Source organism: Aplysia californica, unplaced genomic scaffold (genome assembly GCF_000002075.1).
Source record: "Aplysia californica isolate F4 #8 unplaced genomic scaffold, AplCal3.0 scaffold00437, whole genome shotgun sequence".
Taxonomy (NCBI): Eukaryota; Metazoa; Mollusca; class Gastropoda; order Aplysiida; family Aplysiidae; genus Aplysia; species Aplysia californica.
The window spans coordinates 215,250-234,555 of NW_004797707.1; the positions used below are offsets into that span (position 1 = coordinate 215,250).

The 19,306-nt window shown below is 40.9% G+C and overlaps 1 protein-coding gene across 1 annotated transcript in view; it reads left to right on the top strand.

Annotated features, from left to right (window-relative positions):
- Positions 1 to 707: 707 nt before the first annotated feature.
- The window catches only part of LOC101852111, a gene marked incomplete at its 3' end in the record, with an annotated part of 31,060 nt that continues 12,461 nt past the window's right edge, over positions 708 to 19,306 (top strand). The window contains 7 exon segments of the mRNA XM_035971441.1: positions 708 to 925; positions 3,967 to 4,167; positions 7,575 to 9,533; positions 12,272 to 12,423; positions 14,233 to 14,371; positions 16,605 to 16,738; positions 18,630 to 18,678. Coding sequence (XP_035827334.1) covers positions 3,984 to 4,167; positions 7,575 to 9,533; positions 12,272 to 12,423; positions 14,233 to 14,371; positions 16,605 to 16,738; positions 18,630 to 18,678 — 2,617 coding nt within the window.

Here is a 19,306-nt window from a genome sequence, read left to right on the forward strand (position 1 = left end):
AGCGGTCTATCCGTATAACTCTGGTTTAGCACTTACAATAATAAAATTTCGGCAATTTTGTTTCAAATACTTAAAAGTAGAGTCATGTATTCCAGTCTAGCGCATTTAAAGATAATAAATCCCCATAAGAGCCTTTGAATTCAGTTTTTTTGTCTCTCCTGCAAAATTTACGAAATCGGAGTTGGACGGTTAAAATTCTCCGCCGACGATGTATAATTTTTTTTCATAGGCATCGGTTAATTCTCAAGACACTGCACAAGTAGTATCATCATTAAATTAAATTGTATCATCTCGTTTTGTTGTATAGACTATTGATGCAGCTCACTCCTCGCGAACGTCCCCACTGACTTATGGTAACTTTACATTGTAATGACTCAAGACCAAGCTGTTTGAGTTGTTCTCAGAAGCTCGGCTGGTAGAGAATGTTGGGAAAAAACCCAGAAAAAACGACATTCTTCAGAAGTGAAAACAGTGAAAACGAGGATTCGCGACGGATTGTGAATAGATCTGTGCTATTTTTATCATTGGGCTTCTCCGGAGTGACACAGTTTGCCAATAGGAAGCTGTTTAGGATTTACGCAAAATTCTTATTAAAACAGTCTTATTTTACAGAAAGAAAAAGATTTTGCATTTCTTGATTTTTAAAGTGTAAATATTGTAAAGTATTGTATGTCACAAATTCTTGCTACATGTTATTAAATGAATAAAAGCAATTTAAAAACAGACGTTGTCATTTAGTTTACGCTCTAACACATACCTGGCAGCCCCCTAATTCCAGTGAACAAAATAAACTTTTACTATTTTACTACTTTCAGTTTTCAGTTTTCTCAGGAGGATTCAGCCTGGTTGAAATAACTCAGTTTCAGTTTTGAGAATTGTTTTGAAAAGCGCTGGCTCCACTACATACGTTTGGAATTAAACGTTGGTAAGGTTTTACAGGCTTTTGCCTTTGCTTACGGACCTAAATCTAATTAACAATGTAATACTTTGTAGATGACATCCCTGCTGAACTGAAGTTGAATGAGTTCTGTTTTGTTTACGATTTTGAGTTTGTTATGGGTTTTTTTATTATGGTGCTATTGACTCACTGTGATGACTTGAGTGCTTTGTTTGGATTTTAGGCCTAACATGTTGAAAGGTCATGTCATAGTCTGGCATAGTTTAAGTTGTTAATGCTTTTGTTGGGGGCAATTATAAAAGCAGTTATAATTGCATATGATATGGTGTCTAAGTCTAATACGCTAATTCAGAACTAGATCTAGATCTAGATCTAACTTTTGTTGATATATTAATATGGCGGGGTGCCCACTATGGCACAGCTGGATCTCGCACGGTTGGGGGCAATTAAGCAGTTATAATTGCTGCTAATTGCATAATATGGCATATGGTGTCTAATACGCTAATTCAGAACTAGCACAGCTGGATCTCGCACGACTCGGTCGCCTGAAATCTGAAACTGAAAACAAACACGTTTGCTTTTGAGGTGACAGAGTCAGCCGATCGGGCCGATCCCTTCCGGAGTGGGCACCGCGTGTTACTTTACTTTTTACACTTCATTCCTAAAAATCTAGCCAATTGCATTATAAATGTATATAGATATGTTGATATCTTAGATAATCTAGATGTAATATTTGTGTCACAACATGGTTGAATCAGGCCCTGGTCAATTTTTGGGCATTTTGAGGTTTTTGAATTGGAATATCTCGAAGCCTGTTCATTTGCCTTGCTTTTGATGGGAAAAAATACTAATTTTATAATAATCTATATCTTGAATAGAAGTCAAGATATTTTTGACCTTGAGTGAGATATATGGGAGGTTACCGAGCGTCAGAGGACGAGGTAAAATTAGCGAGCAAATGGCTGCTTAGTTTGGTGACTTCCAAAGCTAGGTGTCCTTGAAAATTGCAAATTTACCTTTTGGTGCCTTTGATCTATGTTTTTCAGCGAAATTCACCCTGGAATGTGTTTCTGACTATGACAATTACAATCTTTATTCATCTATGAAAGGGAGAAATTAGTCTTGGTGGTTTACCATGACAGTGGATGTTACAAAGGTTAGGTGCACTCACGCAACAAGACTGGACATCGAATTTTATGTGCTGAAAAACTCAATAAAAGCAAAGCCAATGTAAACAGGACCTGCTGCAGGAGCAGTACCCCAAAAATATGTATATATATATCATTCCCAAAGAAAAAGTTAGATCAAATTTTCCAAACAGGTTGGAAATTTGTTTGTTTCTTTGATTTCATTATTTTGACGAGCGCCTGATTTCACTGCAATAACCCACTTTTATTTAAAGATCCTCTCCAGTTCACATATTATTGTTTTAAATCAAAGATAGTAAATAACAAGATGGTCCACTCAGCCAAAGATAGTACATAACAAGATGGGCCACTCAGCCAAAGATAGTACATAACAAGATGGGCCACTCAGCCAAAGATAGTACATAACAAGATGGGCCACTCAGCCAAAGATAGTAAATAACAAGATGGTCCACTCAGCCAAAGATAGTAAATAACAAGATGGGCCACTCAGCCAAAAAAGTGTCCGCAGGAAGTATGCTCTTGCTTCAGATGGCGCTGCAGTCTGTTTTGAAGCTCTCTTTCGTTTTTCCAGAAGAAGAATAGGAATAGCACCTCCTTGCATGCGCAGATCGACTGCTGTTCATTAGCAGTTCGGGTTCGTTCAGTACGGAGTTTTAGTTTTAAAAAATTTTAATGACCTCTCGCCTTTCATTCTAAAGTCAAATTAAACGAAGAAAACAATCACCCTTTCCTCCGGAAGAGGTTTTTTGTCAGCGTAACCATTTTAAAAAAGCGTTCTTCCGAAATTCATTCAAAAACTTGCTAGTTTCACTTTGATTTTTTAAACTCAAGTAGGATAACTCTGTTCGCTAAAGGTGCGCTTTTGCGAAGAGGGCGCCACCGAATTTGGAGGACACTTTTTTAATTGGCTCAAAGAGAGAAGTGGCCCCTCTTGTTATGTAGACTCTTTGTTTAAATCTAATTTAACTTTACATAGAATACCTTTACCATCACTTTTGTTTTTCCTAGTCTATATAATTATTTTGAGGGTAATACTAAAGTGTAAATGTCTACCAATCTGTCTTGAACTTTCGCTTGCTTTAACCATGAACAAAGGGGGCCCTTCTAAGAAAGAGGGTTACTTCCTCGCAGGAGGGCAATCTGTGCTGTTAACCAAACTATTCTACTGCTTCTTAACCCTATCCATACGCCTGGGGTCATTTTGTACCCCAGGGGTTGTATTCTCCCCATTTTAGAATACTTCTAGTGCGAAGATCTCTTTGAAGCTTTCAGTATTTCTCAAAAAATCATTTTGACAGATTGCTATGGATGCAAAGCGTACGGGTTGGATTAATGAGGAAATTTCCCCTTTGGAAAGTGGTGGCACAGAGTTCCCCACATCGTATGGATACGATAGTACACCATGACGTTCGGATAGGGTTAAGAAGGTGTCACTGGAGATGACATGAATCTTTGATGTATGAGAAAACCTAGGTTTATGCTTTAACGTTACCTTCTGGTGGAGAGTGCTTCTTGTTGTTGCTACAAGCAATCCATTTCAGTCGAAATTTTTGAGTGTTTTGTTATTTTCTATTTCTACACCCTCCCTAAGCTCTATCAATGATTTGAAACTTTTCAACATCACCAAAATGATATTTTATGTTATGGTCAAGGCTTACAACATTGCTTTTCATGATTCCAGTTAGGACCAACTGAATAAGCTTTCAGATGATATCAATAACTCTACGTACCTGCCCCAAAATTGACGAGCGCCTGATTCCACCGTGTCGTGACACATATACTGAAAACAGAGCTGGCATTCATAATTTGACACGACTTGCAGAAACAGGGAATAGAATTGTTCTTGATACCTAATTTTATAATCTCCTTCAGTTTGCATCAGTTGCTAATGTTTGCTGTTCTGTGTTCTGTTTCTTTCAGTCATTCCTCTCGACACAATGTTGGAAGGAGAAGATGGGATGAGTGATGAGACAGCTCAAGCACTTGAGGTTCTCCTGGGGACGTTTCCGGAAACCGACTTGAATGTCGTGACGAGGGCTTTGGCTTATGCCTTGAGTCTTGTCGGAGAAGGAGCGTTTAGCGCACTGGTGGAACATGCTGCGACCTACATTGTGGAGTCTGGTGAGGATTGGGAAGGGATCATGTCATTAACTCCTTTGTCTCCTCCTCTTCATCCCTCTTACCACAGGTACGACAGGAAGGATGATGTATGGCCACATGAATAAACCACTGGTCAAAGATCTAGCTAATCAATGAGTTGAGGAGGGGAGATCAATCCATAATCTTCCAACTTAAAACACAACATGTATCCCTCAATAAACATCTCAACCGAATTGGAGTTGTAAAGCAGTCTGCTGCCTGCCCACTATGTGACTACCCCTCAGAGACAGTGGAACATCATCTGTTCTTCTGTAGAAAACTAACTGATTTGAGGGGATGTTTTCTTCCCAAGCTACCCCACACATCTAACTGCCTCTACTCCTCAAGGCGAATATTAGAACAGACATGCAGCTATTACAGAGTGGCATCATGCAGAAGAGTTAACGCTCAGATGCTACTGGGTCGCTAACTACAACAACAACATCCTTCTTACTCTTCCTCCTCCCTCCTTTTTTTTCTCCTCCCTCCTTTTTTTTCTCCTCCCTTCTCCTCCTCCCTTCTCCTCCTCCCTGCCCTTCTCTTCCTTCTCTTCCTCTTCCACTTTGGTTAGTTAGTCCTAGAATTTATAATTCCCTCAAATTCTTGTGTTTTTTAAAAATCAAATTGCGACCGAGCTGTTTTACAAATTGTGAGACAGCGTGGTGGAATCAGGCGCTCGTCAAAATAATCAAAGTGAAGAAGCTTGCATTTTTCCGCAGGTTTGTGAATATTTATCAAATTTTTGTTTTTTGGCTTAACACCTTTCATGCTCATTAAAGAACTCATTTCTGTGTGGATTTTTCTGAAAAACGTTGATTAAAGGCACAACAAATATAAATTTTAAGTTACCATGGACTTTTAAACTAAGGAAATAACTAATCTTTTGCAGCCATTTTCTCATTAATTTTACCTCTGAAAACAGGTGATCCCCACCTCGTTCTTTCTCAAATATTTCGACTTGTATTTACAAGAAATGGATATTTCTTTCATCCAAATAGAAACAAATGAACAAGCTTCAAGAAGATACCAATAACTCAACATGCCCAAAAATTGACGAAAGCCTGATTCCACCACGCTGCCTCACAATTATAGTTAATGCCTAACAATTTATTTTGTTTCATTACTTTTATTGTTTGACTGTCCTGGGAAATGAAAATAGTCAATATCTTTTATGAAGTGGGTACAAATATATGTGTGTTTTTACTGTCATTTATGTACACTATTAGAAAGCTTTGTTATAATTTAATGTTTTGAAATATGAGCTTATGTGAGGCAACGTGGTGAAATCAGACGCTCGTCAAAATACAGAAATCGGAGAAACAGGCATTTTTCCAAATGTTTGGAAATCTTTATCTAATTTTTATTTTTGGGCTCACCCTCGTCTCTATCCCCATATAAAAACACATTTCCATGTGAATTTTACTGAAAAACATTGATTAAAGGCACAAAATATTTCTGTTTTCTGTTTTCAAGGAATCTTTAGCTATTACAGTTATTAAACTTTGGCGGGCATTTTTTCGCTAATTTTACCACTGAAACCAGACGACCTCACTTCCTTCAATCATAAATATCTTGAGTTCTATTATAGATAGATGGATATTTATTTCATTGAGAGCAAGGCAGATAATTCAGCTTTCAAGTGATACCAATAACTCCACTTTCCCAAAAATTGACGAGCGCCTGATTCCACCACATCATGACCCATATACAGTCGAACCTGCCCTGACGGCCACCTCTATAAGACGGCCACCTGTACAAACGGCGACTTTCCATTTCCCCCCTTGCGTTTTTTCTATATAATTTAACTGTGTAAAACGGGCACCTGTCCAACGCGGCCGCGGGGCCACCTTATTTCAACACACAACCCCTATCACACTAAGCAAAAACACCTGTCTTAGACGGCCACCTTAGTGACTCCATTACGTTTTGTCATTAATTGTGCATTGACCCCTGGCGTTGTGGGCGAGCTGTCATAATCTAATCACCTGTCGTTGCTATTAGGTAGTCCCTCCAACCGATCATGTTGTGTTGACCCCTCCCACTGTTGACCAATAGGTACCAATTTCCAGCTGCTGGTGAGGTAAGCGTGTGATCCCTCATAACCCATAAGCCCCGCCCAGAACTCATATACAAATCGTAAGTGAGATGAGTGGTCACTGTTTACCCAGTCTGTAACAAAGTAACAAAGGATGTCAACATGAACTTGTGACAGAAGCGTCTCTCGTTCTTCGAGTGGTGGCGACCCATAATATGTTTGTTTTACCATAGCACTCGGTCCTCCTTGTCTGACACATTTCATTTTATTGTTACCCTTGCACAAAATCAGCAACAAAATAAAAATAAATAAAATACAAACCAATAACAACAACAAAAACAACAATAACGCGGCTACTTTCGATTGGGAATGGGGTTTGTTTTCTTCATCTTGATCAGTCCTGCCTGAGACGGTACGGCCACCTGTCTTATATGGCCACCTGTCTTATACGGCCACCTGTCTTATACGGCCACCTGTCCCCTTGACAATGGGTGGCCGTCTTACACAGGTTTGACTGTAATTATGTTGGAGTAGTCCATTGATCGAAAATAATAATAATAATAGATAGCATTTGTATAGCGCATATCCCCGCTCAACAGCAGGCTCTATGCGCTTTACACTATATTATTACCCCAGCAGACCATAGAACACTCCGAAACATTCTCAGCTTCCCGGGAAGCATACAGTGCGAGCAGCCGATTAAGCGCTCAAACACTAACAAACTGACACGATCTTTCGCTGTCTATAGCCGGGTACCCATTCCCACCTGGGTGAAGTGAGGAAAATTCGTGTAAAGTGCCTTTCCCAAGGACACAACGTCGGGCCCCTCACGGGATTCGAACCCACGACCTTACGGTTGCGAGTCCGAGAGCCTAACCACTAGGCCACTGACGCCACATAGTGATTTTGCTTTAATGAAATAGCTTATGCATAAAAGCATTATTCATATGACCTTAGAGCATTCATCAGAATAACATTGAGTATGTATCTAGCTTAAGATTATTATTGTTTATATTGCTGCTCATTTATATTATGCATGTGATTGTAAACCTGCCTGTGTGTGCATGTATGTTTGTATGTGTGTGTGTGCATGTGTGTGTGCACATGGTGAAACACCAAACCAATGTGCCGGGATCTGGACTATAAATATGTATCTTATCTTATCTTATCTTATCTTATCTTATCTTATCTTATCTTATCTTAACTGTTATGATCTTTCCTGTTTGTAGCAGATCCTTTATTTTCAAGTCCAACTTATATGTAGTTAATATCTTTCTGTTTTAAATGAGATTGAGTTGTACTTGGTTGATGATATCAGTTAAGTGGGGGTTGTTTTTTTTACTTTCTCTTTCAGATTCCTCAGACTTGTGTGAATCATCGTCAGCATCATCGACATCTGGGGTTGCTATGGTTACTACAGATGACCGTTCTGAAGCAGGCTGTAGTACAACTAAAGTTTCGTCTCTGCAAACAGACAATCGTGCTCCAGTCGGCATTTCACACGGGAGCAGCTCCGACCACCCGAGGCTGTGTGTACACGATGGTCGAAATATAGGACCGTGCCACACTGACAGTGTTGGTGGTAAACCCGAAGTAAAAAATGTAAACCCTGTAGTTCGTAACGACGGTCCAGGTAAGAACATCATAGTTATTTCTCCCAATCCTTCTCCTCAGAAGGAGTGTGTGCTTGACCCTGTCAAGGATTCTGGTTTGCCACACGCTCAGAGGGAGTGGCTTTCCGCGGTGCCCAAGTGTGAGACTGAACCCTCTTTCAACGTAGAATTTTCTCACAGCGGAAGCAATAGTGTCCTCAAGGGTAAAATGGACACTTCTTCAGGGAATAGAAATGTTTTACCACCTAAAGCGCCGACTCATTTTTCAAAATCTAAGAGTGAAACCATGGGTAAAAGTGGAAACACGGTGGACCAAGAGTTTATCGAGGTGCACATGTGTGAGAGCAGAAACAGTGGTGGAACATCGCAGCCACTCACCCCATCTTCTATCAGCAAACAAAAAAGCTGCCCTAAATATCCCGCGAAAAACGCCCCGAAGAAATTCGCTGACTCTGTTGATAGGAGTGTGGAGATGATCGAGGACAATAAGAAGAAGACTTTTGGCCCCGGTGAAGATTCTGGAAGAGTGGCGGATAAGGACGACCTATGTCCCGGTAGACGTTTATCTCCCTCGCCTCGAGATCATAAGATCAATGTCGAAGAGAAGAGAAAGCTAAACTCCCAAAAGCCTGACACATCTGTGATCGATTTGACCAGTGATGATGAAAGCGATGAAGAAAACAATGAAGAAAGCGATGAGGAGAGGGAAAAAACTCTGTCATCTGGCTCAAATTCATCCTCCCTTGATAGTCTAGGCTGGCTCACACAGTCAACGCAGACCGTTCTCGATTCCGCGTCCCTGGAGATGATGGTAGAAAAGAAACCTTCACTTACAAACGACGCTGAATGCAGGACAGCAGCACCCACTGATGATGCTACCCAGAGTATGTTCGATGCTTCTCCCTCGGCCAGACATCAGATCCCCACGTGCGCTGTGGGTACTTCGTCTTTACCTCAGATTAAACAAGAGAAACCGACAGCTGAGGAGTCAGCGTCACACACTTCTGTTTCCTCCAGTTCACAGGAGGCTCCAGTTCAAACATCGTCATTTCTTGTTGTGCAGAGTCCTGACGGTGGTGTTGGTCCTAGCGGTGCCCATATTGTCAGCTGGTCAGCTCAAGAAGGAAATGCAACCTCTTCGGTGGAGGGTACACGCCTACGAACGGCAGAACAAGCACAGACATGTGTTGACACTTCCTCTGTGTCTTCATCGGTGTCTTCATCGGTGTCTTCATCGGTGTCTTCCTCTGTGTCTTCATGTGTGTCTTCAGGCGTGGACAAAGCCCTCCCCTCCACCTCTCAGCAAGGTGAACACATATCATCTCTACCATGTCCTCCTTTACACCAAAGCGTTAGTTTGTCGATAAAAGTGGAAAACTCGGAGTTACTCGGAGCATTACCCCAGATTAATCAACATCTCCAGCTCCCTTTTCCACAATCTTCCTCATCCTCGGAGTTACTCGGAGCATTACCCGCCCAGATTAATCAACATGTCCAGCTCCCTTTTCCACAATCTTCCTCATCCTCGCTTCTGACAGGGTCAGCGGGGAAAGACGCACAGTCAGGTAATACCGTGGCAAGATTGAGCCAATCAGCCCCAGTGAATCGACAGCGGCGGTACAAAGTGACGACCAAACAGCTGAGCAGCATGCTGGATGGCTTGGCCAACAGTCTCCAGGTGTCGCGGCCTTCCCCTTTAGGTATACGTTCTCATATATATCGTAGCCTGAATCACGTACTATCGTAACCGACAAAAATGGGGTTTCGAGCTGTAGTGGTTTAAGGTTTTGTGCAATTTTTGAAATCCTGTTGTAAATGAACTGAACATAATGTGTGTCGCCACAGTGAAATCAGGCGCTCGTCAATTTTTGGGCATGTGGAGTTATTGGTGTCATTTTAAAGCCTGTTCATTGGCCTTGCTTTTGGTTTTTTGAAATCTTTCCATATACGTTGAATAGAAGTCGAAATATTTGCGATTGAAGGAGGTGAGGGTCGCCTGATTTCAGAGGTAAAGTCAGTGAGAAAGTGGCTGCCAAAGTTATGTGACTTCAATAGTTTGAGAGTCCTTGGAAACAGAAAATTTACCTATTTTGTGCCTTTAATCACCATTTTTCTGTAAGGTCCACAGAAGAATATGTTTTTAAATGGACATGAAAGGTGTTGAGCCAAAAAAATAAAATGAAAAAATTGCCTGATAGCCAGAAAAATGCCAATTTCTTTGATTTCATTATTTTGATGAGCACCTGATTTCACCGTGATGCATCACATATATCGTCGCCTCAGGTACTATCGTTACCGACAAAAATGGAGTTTCGAGCTACGGTGGTTGAAAGTTTTGCACAATTTTTCAAATCCTCTTGTGAATGAGCGGAACATAATATCTTATTGATTTTTCATCATCATCAATGCCTTTCACCCCTGGCAGGGTATAGGCCACATACAAGCTCCTTCCATTTATCTCTGTCCTGAGCCATCCTTCCTGGCTCGTTCCAAGTGAGCTTCATTTCTCTCATGTCCCTTTCCCTTTCGGCTTTCACTGCCTTGCATCATAAACTCTCCATTTGGAGAAGATCCACGATCAGCCAAGCAGAGATAATGGTTTTTGCTTGTATGTGTTTCTGTAACAGGTTCTTTTTACGAGAGAGGTTGTTAGCCTCGTGACTCAACCCCCGACCTGGAGGCAGGATGACTCTGTTTTAGGAGTCACTACCTGGTTCGCCATTTAGTCGCCTCGTACGAAACGCTAGCACCACGTCAGTCCTATTCTTCTCAATGCCGAGACTGCACGGCTATTGATTTTTGCTTTGTATATATAGACTTTCTGCTGCCATATTTTGTGTCACTGCTTCAGAAAATCAATTTATTTAATGATAAAATAACCATTTTTGTCACTTACGTTAGTATGTGAATGCAGCGTATGTAGCAGTACAGTCCTTTACGCTACACAATATGTGTAACGTCGTGGTGGAATCAGGCGCTCTTCAAAATATTGAAATTGTAGAAGTCGGCAATTTTGTGCCAGTTTTGGCAATTTTTATCGAATTTTGTGTTTTTGGCTGAACACTTTAAGCATCTAATTAAAACATATTTCGGTGTGGATTTTACAGAAAAGCATGGATTAAACGTACAGATATTGCAAATTTTCTCTCAATCTAAGGAAGTTACCAAACTTTGGTGGCTGTTTTCTTGCAATTTTTTTTCTCTTATACCAGGCGACCCCACCACCTTCAATCGAAAATATCTTGACCTCAATTCAAGATAGAGGGATATTTTTTTCGCCAAATGCAAAACAAATGAACAAGCTTTGACATGGTATTTGTGGCGTCGGTGGCTTAGTGGTTAAGCTCTCGGACTCGCAACCGTTAGGTCGTGGGTTCGAATCCCGTCAGGGGCCCGACATTGTGTCCTTGGGAAAGGCACTTTGCACAAATTTTCCTCACTTCACCCAGGTGGAAATGGGTACCCGGCTAAAGACAGTGAACGATCTTGTCAGTTTGATAGTGTTTGAGCGTGTGAAATCCGCAGCTTGCACTGTATGCTTCCACGGAAGCCTAGTATGTTTATGAGTGTTCTCAGAGGGTCTGCTGGGGTAATAATAGTTGTAAAGCACATAGAGCATGCTCTTGAGCATGGATATGCGCTATATAAATGCAATTATTATTATTATTATTATTAATAACTCTAGATGCCCAAAAATTGAGGAGCGCCTGATTCCACAACGTCGTGACACATATGGTCCTTACGATAGTTCAAACAAACCGTAAAGTTACAGTTACGTTCTGTTACTTACGATAGTTCAAACAAACCGTAAAGTTACAGTTACGTTCTGTTACTTACGATAGTTCAAACAAACCCTAAAGGTTACTTACGATAGTTCAAACAAACCGTTAAGTTACAGTTACGTTCTGTTACTTACGATAGTTCAAACAAACCGTAAAGTTACAGTTACGTTTTGTTACTTACGATAGTTCAAACAAACCGTAAAGTTACAGTTACGTTCTGTTACTTACGATAGTTCAAACAAACCGTAAAGTTACAGTTACGTTTTGTTATTTACGATAGTTCAAACAAACCCTAAAGGTTACTTACGATAGTTCAAACAAACCATTAAGTTACGGTTACGTTCTGTTATTTTGAAAGAAAAAAGCATGGTGAGACATTTTACCAGTATTTATTGGTGCTTGAGTTTAATTCCTACGTTGGGAGAAAATTTTTGCAGAATATCTCGGTCTTTGTGCTGGGATGCTGCATTCCTCGCAGCCGGGGTTGGCCTTGACAGGCAGGGTCGGAAGCCCGCCTCCTAGTTGATCTAAATTATGTCGATGGTGTAAAAACACTTTCATTCAACAAATTTTAATTTCTTATAATTTTGTCGTGAACAAAGCACTTCTCTGTCACACTAACGTATGTTATGTTTCCGTGCTTCATTTCCAATCAGATATGGACACATGTGAAGGTGCGTCTTCGTCACGTTTACCAGCTTCATCACTGCAAAAACCCAACGCTCAGGGCGCTGTGAAGGACTCTGAAGCTACCAAGCGCTCCACAAGCATGCACAAGAACCCAACTCCGACAAAAAAGCAGCGCAAGGTGAGTTGTTTGACATACTTGTTTACTTGTGTGAAGGACCGACATCACTGCACAAGGGGCATTCCCATAAGCGCTCCGTCCCCTGAAGAAGCACATCTCCAAGTGTGTAGATGCTGACGGTTCCAAGCAATGGTTGATTCCATAGCCTTCTGCTCCTCCCTCTAAGTCTTGAACTTCTGCAGGCGCCCTATCCAATTCCAAGCTCACGAAGTCGCTCAAGATGATGATATTCCGATTCTTCTTGTTCTTTTTCTCGATTTTCCCTGACTGAACGTACAATTTCTGGTTTGTCAGGGCACAGCTTCCCTTCAGGTTTTGCTTTCCCAGCGAGCTCATCAGCCCGCTCATTGCCCTTGACTCCAGCACGACCCGGGATGAAGATCCACGTGATCTTTTTCAGTGTTGTCTTCTTCAGGAGCTCTGTTTGACATAGAACTGCAGTGTCTGTAGACTTTAGAACGATAAGTATATGTATCACAGCGCGGTGAAATCAGGCGTTCGCCAATTTTTGGGCATATGGAGTTTTTGGTATCATCTTAAAGCTTATTCATATGCCTTGCTTTCAATGAAAAAACTATCCATTTATCTCGAGTAGACGTCGAGATATTTGCAATTGAAGGAAATGGGGTCAGATGTAAAATTAGCTAGAAAGAGGCCGCCAAAGTTTGGTAACTTGCATAGCTTAAAAGTCCTTGGAAACTTCAAATTTACATTTTTTTCGTTCCTTTAATCAACGTTTTTCCATAAAAGCCACTCATAAAAGTGTTTTTGAATGGACATGAAAGGTGTTGAGCCAAAAAGGTGGCATAATTCAATAAAAATTGCCAAACCGGTGGAAAAATGTAATTTTCTTCATTTTCATTATTTTGACGAGCGCCTAATTTCACCATTCTCCCTCACATATTATTATGTTCAAAGCGGCCAATTATTTTGCACAAAACACATTGAATATGTTTCCCAGGATCTGGGTACAGAAATCAGTTTTCATCATCTTTGAAAATAATAATATGTATTCTGTGTTTTCTCGTATTGCTCCTCAGAGACTTGTCAATGCTTAACCCCCTTATGACCGCTCCCGTACACTGTACGTCCAATATTGTGATACCCCCGGGGCGGTGCTACTGACTGAAGTGTCTTTAGGGCATTCCCAAAGGGGGGACATTAACTTGTTCTTATACACAGTAGAATTGTATATGGGCTGATTCATCAATGTCATGCTCATAACTGTGCCTGAACTGCAACAGGGAACTGCTGCGTTTTCTTTCCTAATCCTTACTATCGTCATTTTTTCCTCTACTTCTTTTGTATGTTTGTCACACTCTTGTGACCCGCTATTTCCGGGATGCCTTGATAGTCGAAGCAGACCTTGTGCTGTTGAAGCTAGAGAGGTGAGCAGAGTAAGCCTGATTCCCTGTAAGGACTTCTCGGTTGACATCCACCCCTTGGCGCCCATATGCCCTTATGCAGTTCCGAGCGCCGTAAAACCTCTACTGAAACAAAAAAAGAGTTAATATGTCCAGCCTTGTATGATTTTCCTATGACTGCTTCAGGCGAGAATTCCTGGATTGATAATTTCTTAATAATAATAATAAGAGCAATTTGTATCCCGCCTTTCCCCACAACATGGGCCCAAGGCGTACATAGGAGATTAAAAACGCATTCTTATAACACCATACAAATTCATCATGTGCGCACTTTTTGACAGCAACATTCTTTCCGACAATACAAAACGCTCATACTAAAAGGCAAAGGTACTGTCTATTTCTTCCCCTTTGATCGCGTCCCGTGTTAACGTGGCTGGCGGCACAGGTAAGGGACCGGCTCAGTTACTGCGACTCGGAAGCGCATGGATCAGACGGCACGTCGGAGGATGAGGGGAAAGTGATTGGTGCCTTGGTCACAGTGGACTCAAGTGACGAGGAAACTCAGGAATTTGCCAGACAAAGAGGTGAACATTTCTTTTTTTTTTACCCTATCCGTACGCCCTGGGGTCATTTTGTACCCCCGGGGTTGTATTCTTCTCAATTTAGAATACTTCTAGTACGAAGATCTCTTTGAAACTTTCAGTATTTCTCAAAAAATCATTTTGACAGACTACTATGCAAAGTGTACGGATTGGATTAATTAGTAAATTTCCTCTTTGGAAAGTGGTGGCACAGAGTTCCCCACGTCGTATGGATACGTTAGTAAAACACGACGTACGGATAGGGTTAAGTGGTGGCACAGAGTTCCCCACGTCGTATGGATACGATAGTAAAACACGGCGTACGGATAGGGTTAAGTGGTGGCACAGAGTTCCCCACGTCGTATGGATACGATAGTAAAACACGGCGTATGGATAGGGTTCATGTAGGTGTTCGACTGAGCCATTAAGAAAGCCAGCAAGATCTCTGGATATGATTTTACTAGAATTGATGAAATGTATAACACCACATGTATAAGAAAGATAGAAAGCTTTATAAACGACCATCACACCCCTTTCCACGCAAATTGTAAGATCACGCAGCGGCAGATATGTACCTCTAAAAACAAAGAAAGAAAGAAAGATATAAAAGAAGTTTTTTACCATCTAGCATAAGGCTATTGTCAGAATAAGCATCAGTGTGTATTGCTCTTTCGAGTATGTATCTATATAACTCTAAAGGTCTTGTAATTAAATTCCTGCATGTGGTTGAATGATGCATCTGATGTGAATGTACATTTTGTCAGCTGTACTTCTGTTTTCATATTGAATTTTAATTAGAGTAATATATAATAATATATATAATATATATAATATATATATAATAATATATAATAATCGTTTATAAAGCTTTCTATCTTTCTTATACATGTGGTGTTATACATTTCATCAATTCTAGTAAAATCATATCCAGAGTTTTATGTATACCTGCATGTGTTTTTACGGTCCTGTACAGCCAAGAAAAATTTCCCCCTGGGATAGTAAAGTATTATCTTCTCTTATCTTATCTTATTGCACCCCTATCGACACAATTTAGATCATTTAGGAGGCAGACGTCCGAGCCTGTTTGTCGGGGCCACCCGTGGCTGAGAGGGATACAACATACAAACTGAGAGATTGAGCTACTCCATAAAAACTTCGCCCCTCTCGGGAGTCAAACTCAGGTCTCTTACTTGCCACAGTGGACTGCTTAACCGCAACAGCACAGATGCTGGTACAGATCTGTCAGGAAGTTTGTTGTGGAGTTCCCTCCCCTTCCTTATAGTTTTATTGCATAGAGCTTGCTGTTGAGCGGGGATTTACGCTATACAAATGCTATCTATTATTATTATTATTATTATTATAATTATAATTATTATTATTATTATTATTATTAATGTTAATTAAAAGGTTAAGAATCCGATATAGATCTCACCATACATCAAATGTGAGGCAGCGTGGTGGAATCAGGCTCTCGTCAATTTTTGGGCCTGTAGATTTATTGGTATCATCTTAAAGCTTGTTCAGTTGTCTTTATTTGAGTGGAAAAAAAATCTATATATCTTGAATACAAGTCGAGATATTTGCGAATGAAGGAGGTGGGAGTCACCTGTTTTCAGAGGTAAAATTAGTGAGAAAATGGCTGACAAAGATTACTTATTTTCTTAGCTTTAGAGTCCGTGGTAACTGTAAATTTACATTTTTTATGCCTTTAATCAACGTTTTTCAGAAAAATCCACACACAAATGAGTTCTTTTATGGGCATGAAAGGTGTTGTGCCAAAAAACAAAAATTTGATGAAAATTCACAAACCTGTGGAAAAATGCAAGTTTCTTCACTTTGATTATTTTGACGAGAGCCTGATTCCACCACGCTGCCTCACAAATATCGACTAAGCCTCACTTCAGGCTGACTGTAAAATCAACAATGCTTAGGACTATTCAGTAAAGTGGTGAAGAACAGAAATCTTCTTTTCTGAAAACTGGAAAAAGAAAAAAATGGATATTTTGTTATGTTTTGTGTCGAAACTGTGTTTTAGCGCCTATGTGGCAACTTGCACCGTATGCTTCCCAGGAAGTTGATGTTGTTACAGAATGCTCTCAGGTCTGCTGGGGTAATAGTATAGATTGTGAAGCACATAGAGCTTGCTGTTGAGCGGGGATTTGTGCTATACAAATGATGTCTATTATTACACATATGTATGACAACGTGTGTCAATTCTACCCCGGGCCGCCTCCAGAAGACGTGGTCCTCTCGTGTGAAGGTTGCGAGAGCATCGCGTCCGTCCAGATGTGTGGTCAGTGCGCCCACGGCCATGTCGTCTGTCTCTCCTGCCTGGAAGAAGAGGTCCGGGTCGTTATGGCGTCCGACAAGGTAGGCTGGTTATTGATGATGATGATGATGATGATGATGATGATGATGATGATGATTTTTTTTGTTTCCTTAATGGGCCTGACGGACTTCACAAAGAAATCTTCGAGCGAGAGCGAGGCTCTTTTTCAGCTCCATTGTCAATATGCTTAGCTGCACCTCCACTCATCCAAATAACTCGATTCAAATTGCCATTGTTCCTGGACATTCAAACATATGTTTGACATCCTCCTTTTCATGGCCGCATCTTCGGCAACATGGGCTTAGCTCTTCATTTACCAAGTTCTTATACCATCTTAAGCTCCAATGATGGTCCGACCGCAGTCTCGCTAGTTGTTCCGGCTTATAGGAGTACCCAGAATACACATGTTCCAGGTGCTGGTACTTAGTTCTACATGGTGGGTCTCTCATTTCCCTCTCGATCATTGGAAAGACTCTTCTGTATGTTGTTAGTCGTCTGTCTCCTTCAATCTCTCTGGCTGTGGGTGGTTGGCGGGTGCTCTGGTGTGGTTTGCTCCTTCTTTTCTCTTAAACATCTATCGTCCTTATCTCCCCTCCTTCTTTTTTACGTTTGTTGTTACTCTCTTGTAACACCTCTAATCTTCGGCACTTATATGACCTTATTGTGTTGCAAGTGCCGTAAAACTCTTTACTAAACTAAACTAATCTCTCTGGCTTCATTAGCAGCTTGGTCTCCAAGAACGAATAGTGACACATAAAGTGACGTTGTTTTCTGACAGGAAATCTTGTATATCTCTATAATCTGTTTATAGAAATAACGTAAGCTGAGTTTTGAATAATTTACAAGATTTGATCTCTTTTTTAACTTATCAGCTCGGCCTGGGTACGTCATTACAGACAGGGTTGAACGCCTGCCTCCTAAATGATCTAAAGTGTTGGGGGGGGGGGGTTTTTTGGTTTATTTTTGGTAAGTGTTTTACGGCGCTCGCAACTGCAAAAGATTATATGAGCGCACGGGACACACCAAACATTTTCAGTTGGTAGGAAATTTTGAATTTTGCCCGGGTGGCGGCCGAAGCCCACTCTTATCGATTTTAGACCACCCAGGGATCTTTGACGTGCGCAACTTGCACACGGGCCCACCGAGATTTTTCACCCTGGTCCAAGAAGGCTAGGTGTAGATCTTTCCTACCAGAAGATCAGGGGTGTGGCTGAGAGACAGCTGTAAGAAGGGACCAAGGATGATCTGAAGTGTGCCAACGGAGGTGAAAACACCTATATTTAAAAAAAAAATTGAAACAAGTCCGACTATAATTTGTTTCACGACGCCATGAAATCAGGCGCTCGTCAATTTTGGGGCATATAGAGATATTGGTATCATCTTAAAGCCTGTCCATTTGCCATGGTTTTGATGAAGAAAATATCCATTTATCTCGGATAAAAGTTGAGATATTGGCTGTCCACGTCGTTTTATGCACCCTGCATAATTTAGCAAAATTTGATCATTTTTTTGCATAATTTCTGATTATTTTCCTTTAGCATTCTTTGTTAAAATTAACAAGTCGCATAATTTCACATTTTTAGGCTCAGTTTGCATAATTTCAGAATTTTTCTTGTATAAAACGACGGGGACAGTATTGGCAGTTGAAGGAGATGGGGGGGTCACCTGGTTTCAGAAGTAAAATTAGTGAGAAAAAGACCGCCAAAGTCGAGTTATTTCCTTAGCTTGAGATTCTGTGGAAATTGAACATTTACATCGTTTATGGCTTTAATCTGTTCTTTAACAGGCATGAAAGGTGTTGAGCCAAAAAACAAAAATTCAAAAAAAATTCCCAAACCTGCGGAAAAATCCCAGTTTCTTGACCTTTGTTATTTTGACGAGCGCCTGATTCCACCATACGGTCTCACATTCGTGCTTTTTTCTGTCCCCCAGCTTCATTTGACCTGTCCTGTCCATGGTTGTGAGCAAATCATCAGAAGAGGTGAGTCAGTAAGTGAAGAATTTCTGGTAAATATATTGCTTACTTACTTACTTACTTGGTTGGAGAATAGGCATCATTGCAGACGGCACAATGCCATAGCTGCTCCTCCCTCCTCTCCAGGATCCATGAAAGGGTCTGCTTGCTGATCGTGCCACTTATCAGCTGGTTGGATATTCTTCTGGCTTTTCCACGCAGGTCGCTGTCTCTCTCCGACCCTCTAGAGACACCAGCTTCCCTCAGTCTATCCATTGTGTGTGAAGTAGGTGAATATATAGCGATAATAATGATGATGATAATAGTAATTGGAATATCTATGACGCATATAGAGTTGTGGTTCATAAGACGCATGCTGCGTATCCCATGGACAGCTAGAAAAACAAATGAAGAAGTCTTGGTTGAAACAAATTGCAGAAGATAGCTTTTGACGAATATAAGAAAGCGACAGGCAAATTTCTTCGGACACATAATGTGGAAAGAAGCATTGGAGAATATTGTAACGACAGGCAAGTTTGATGGAAAGAGAGGCAGAGGCAGACAGAACAAACGTTCCATTACAACTGTACTTGTAGCCTACTAAAAGAGTACAATTTTGTCTGTGGGCAGTGGAGAGAGAGAGAAAGAGAGAGAA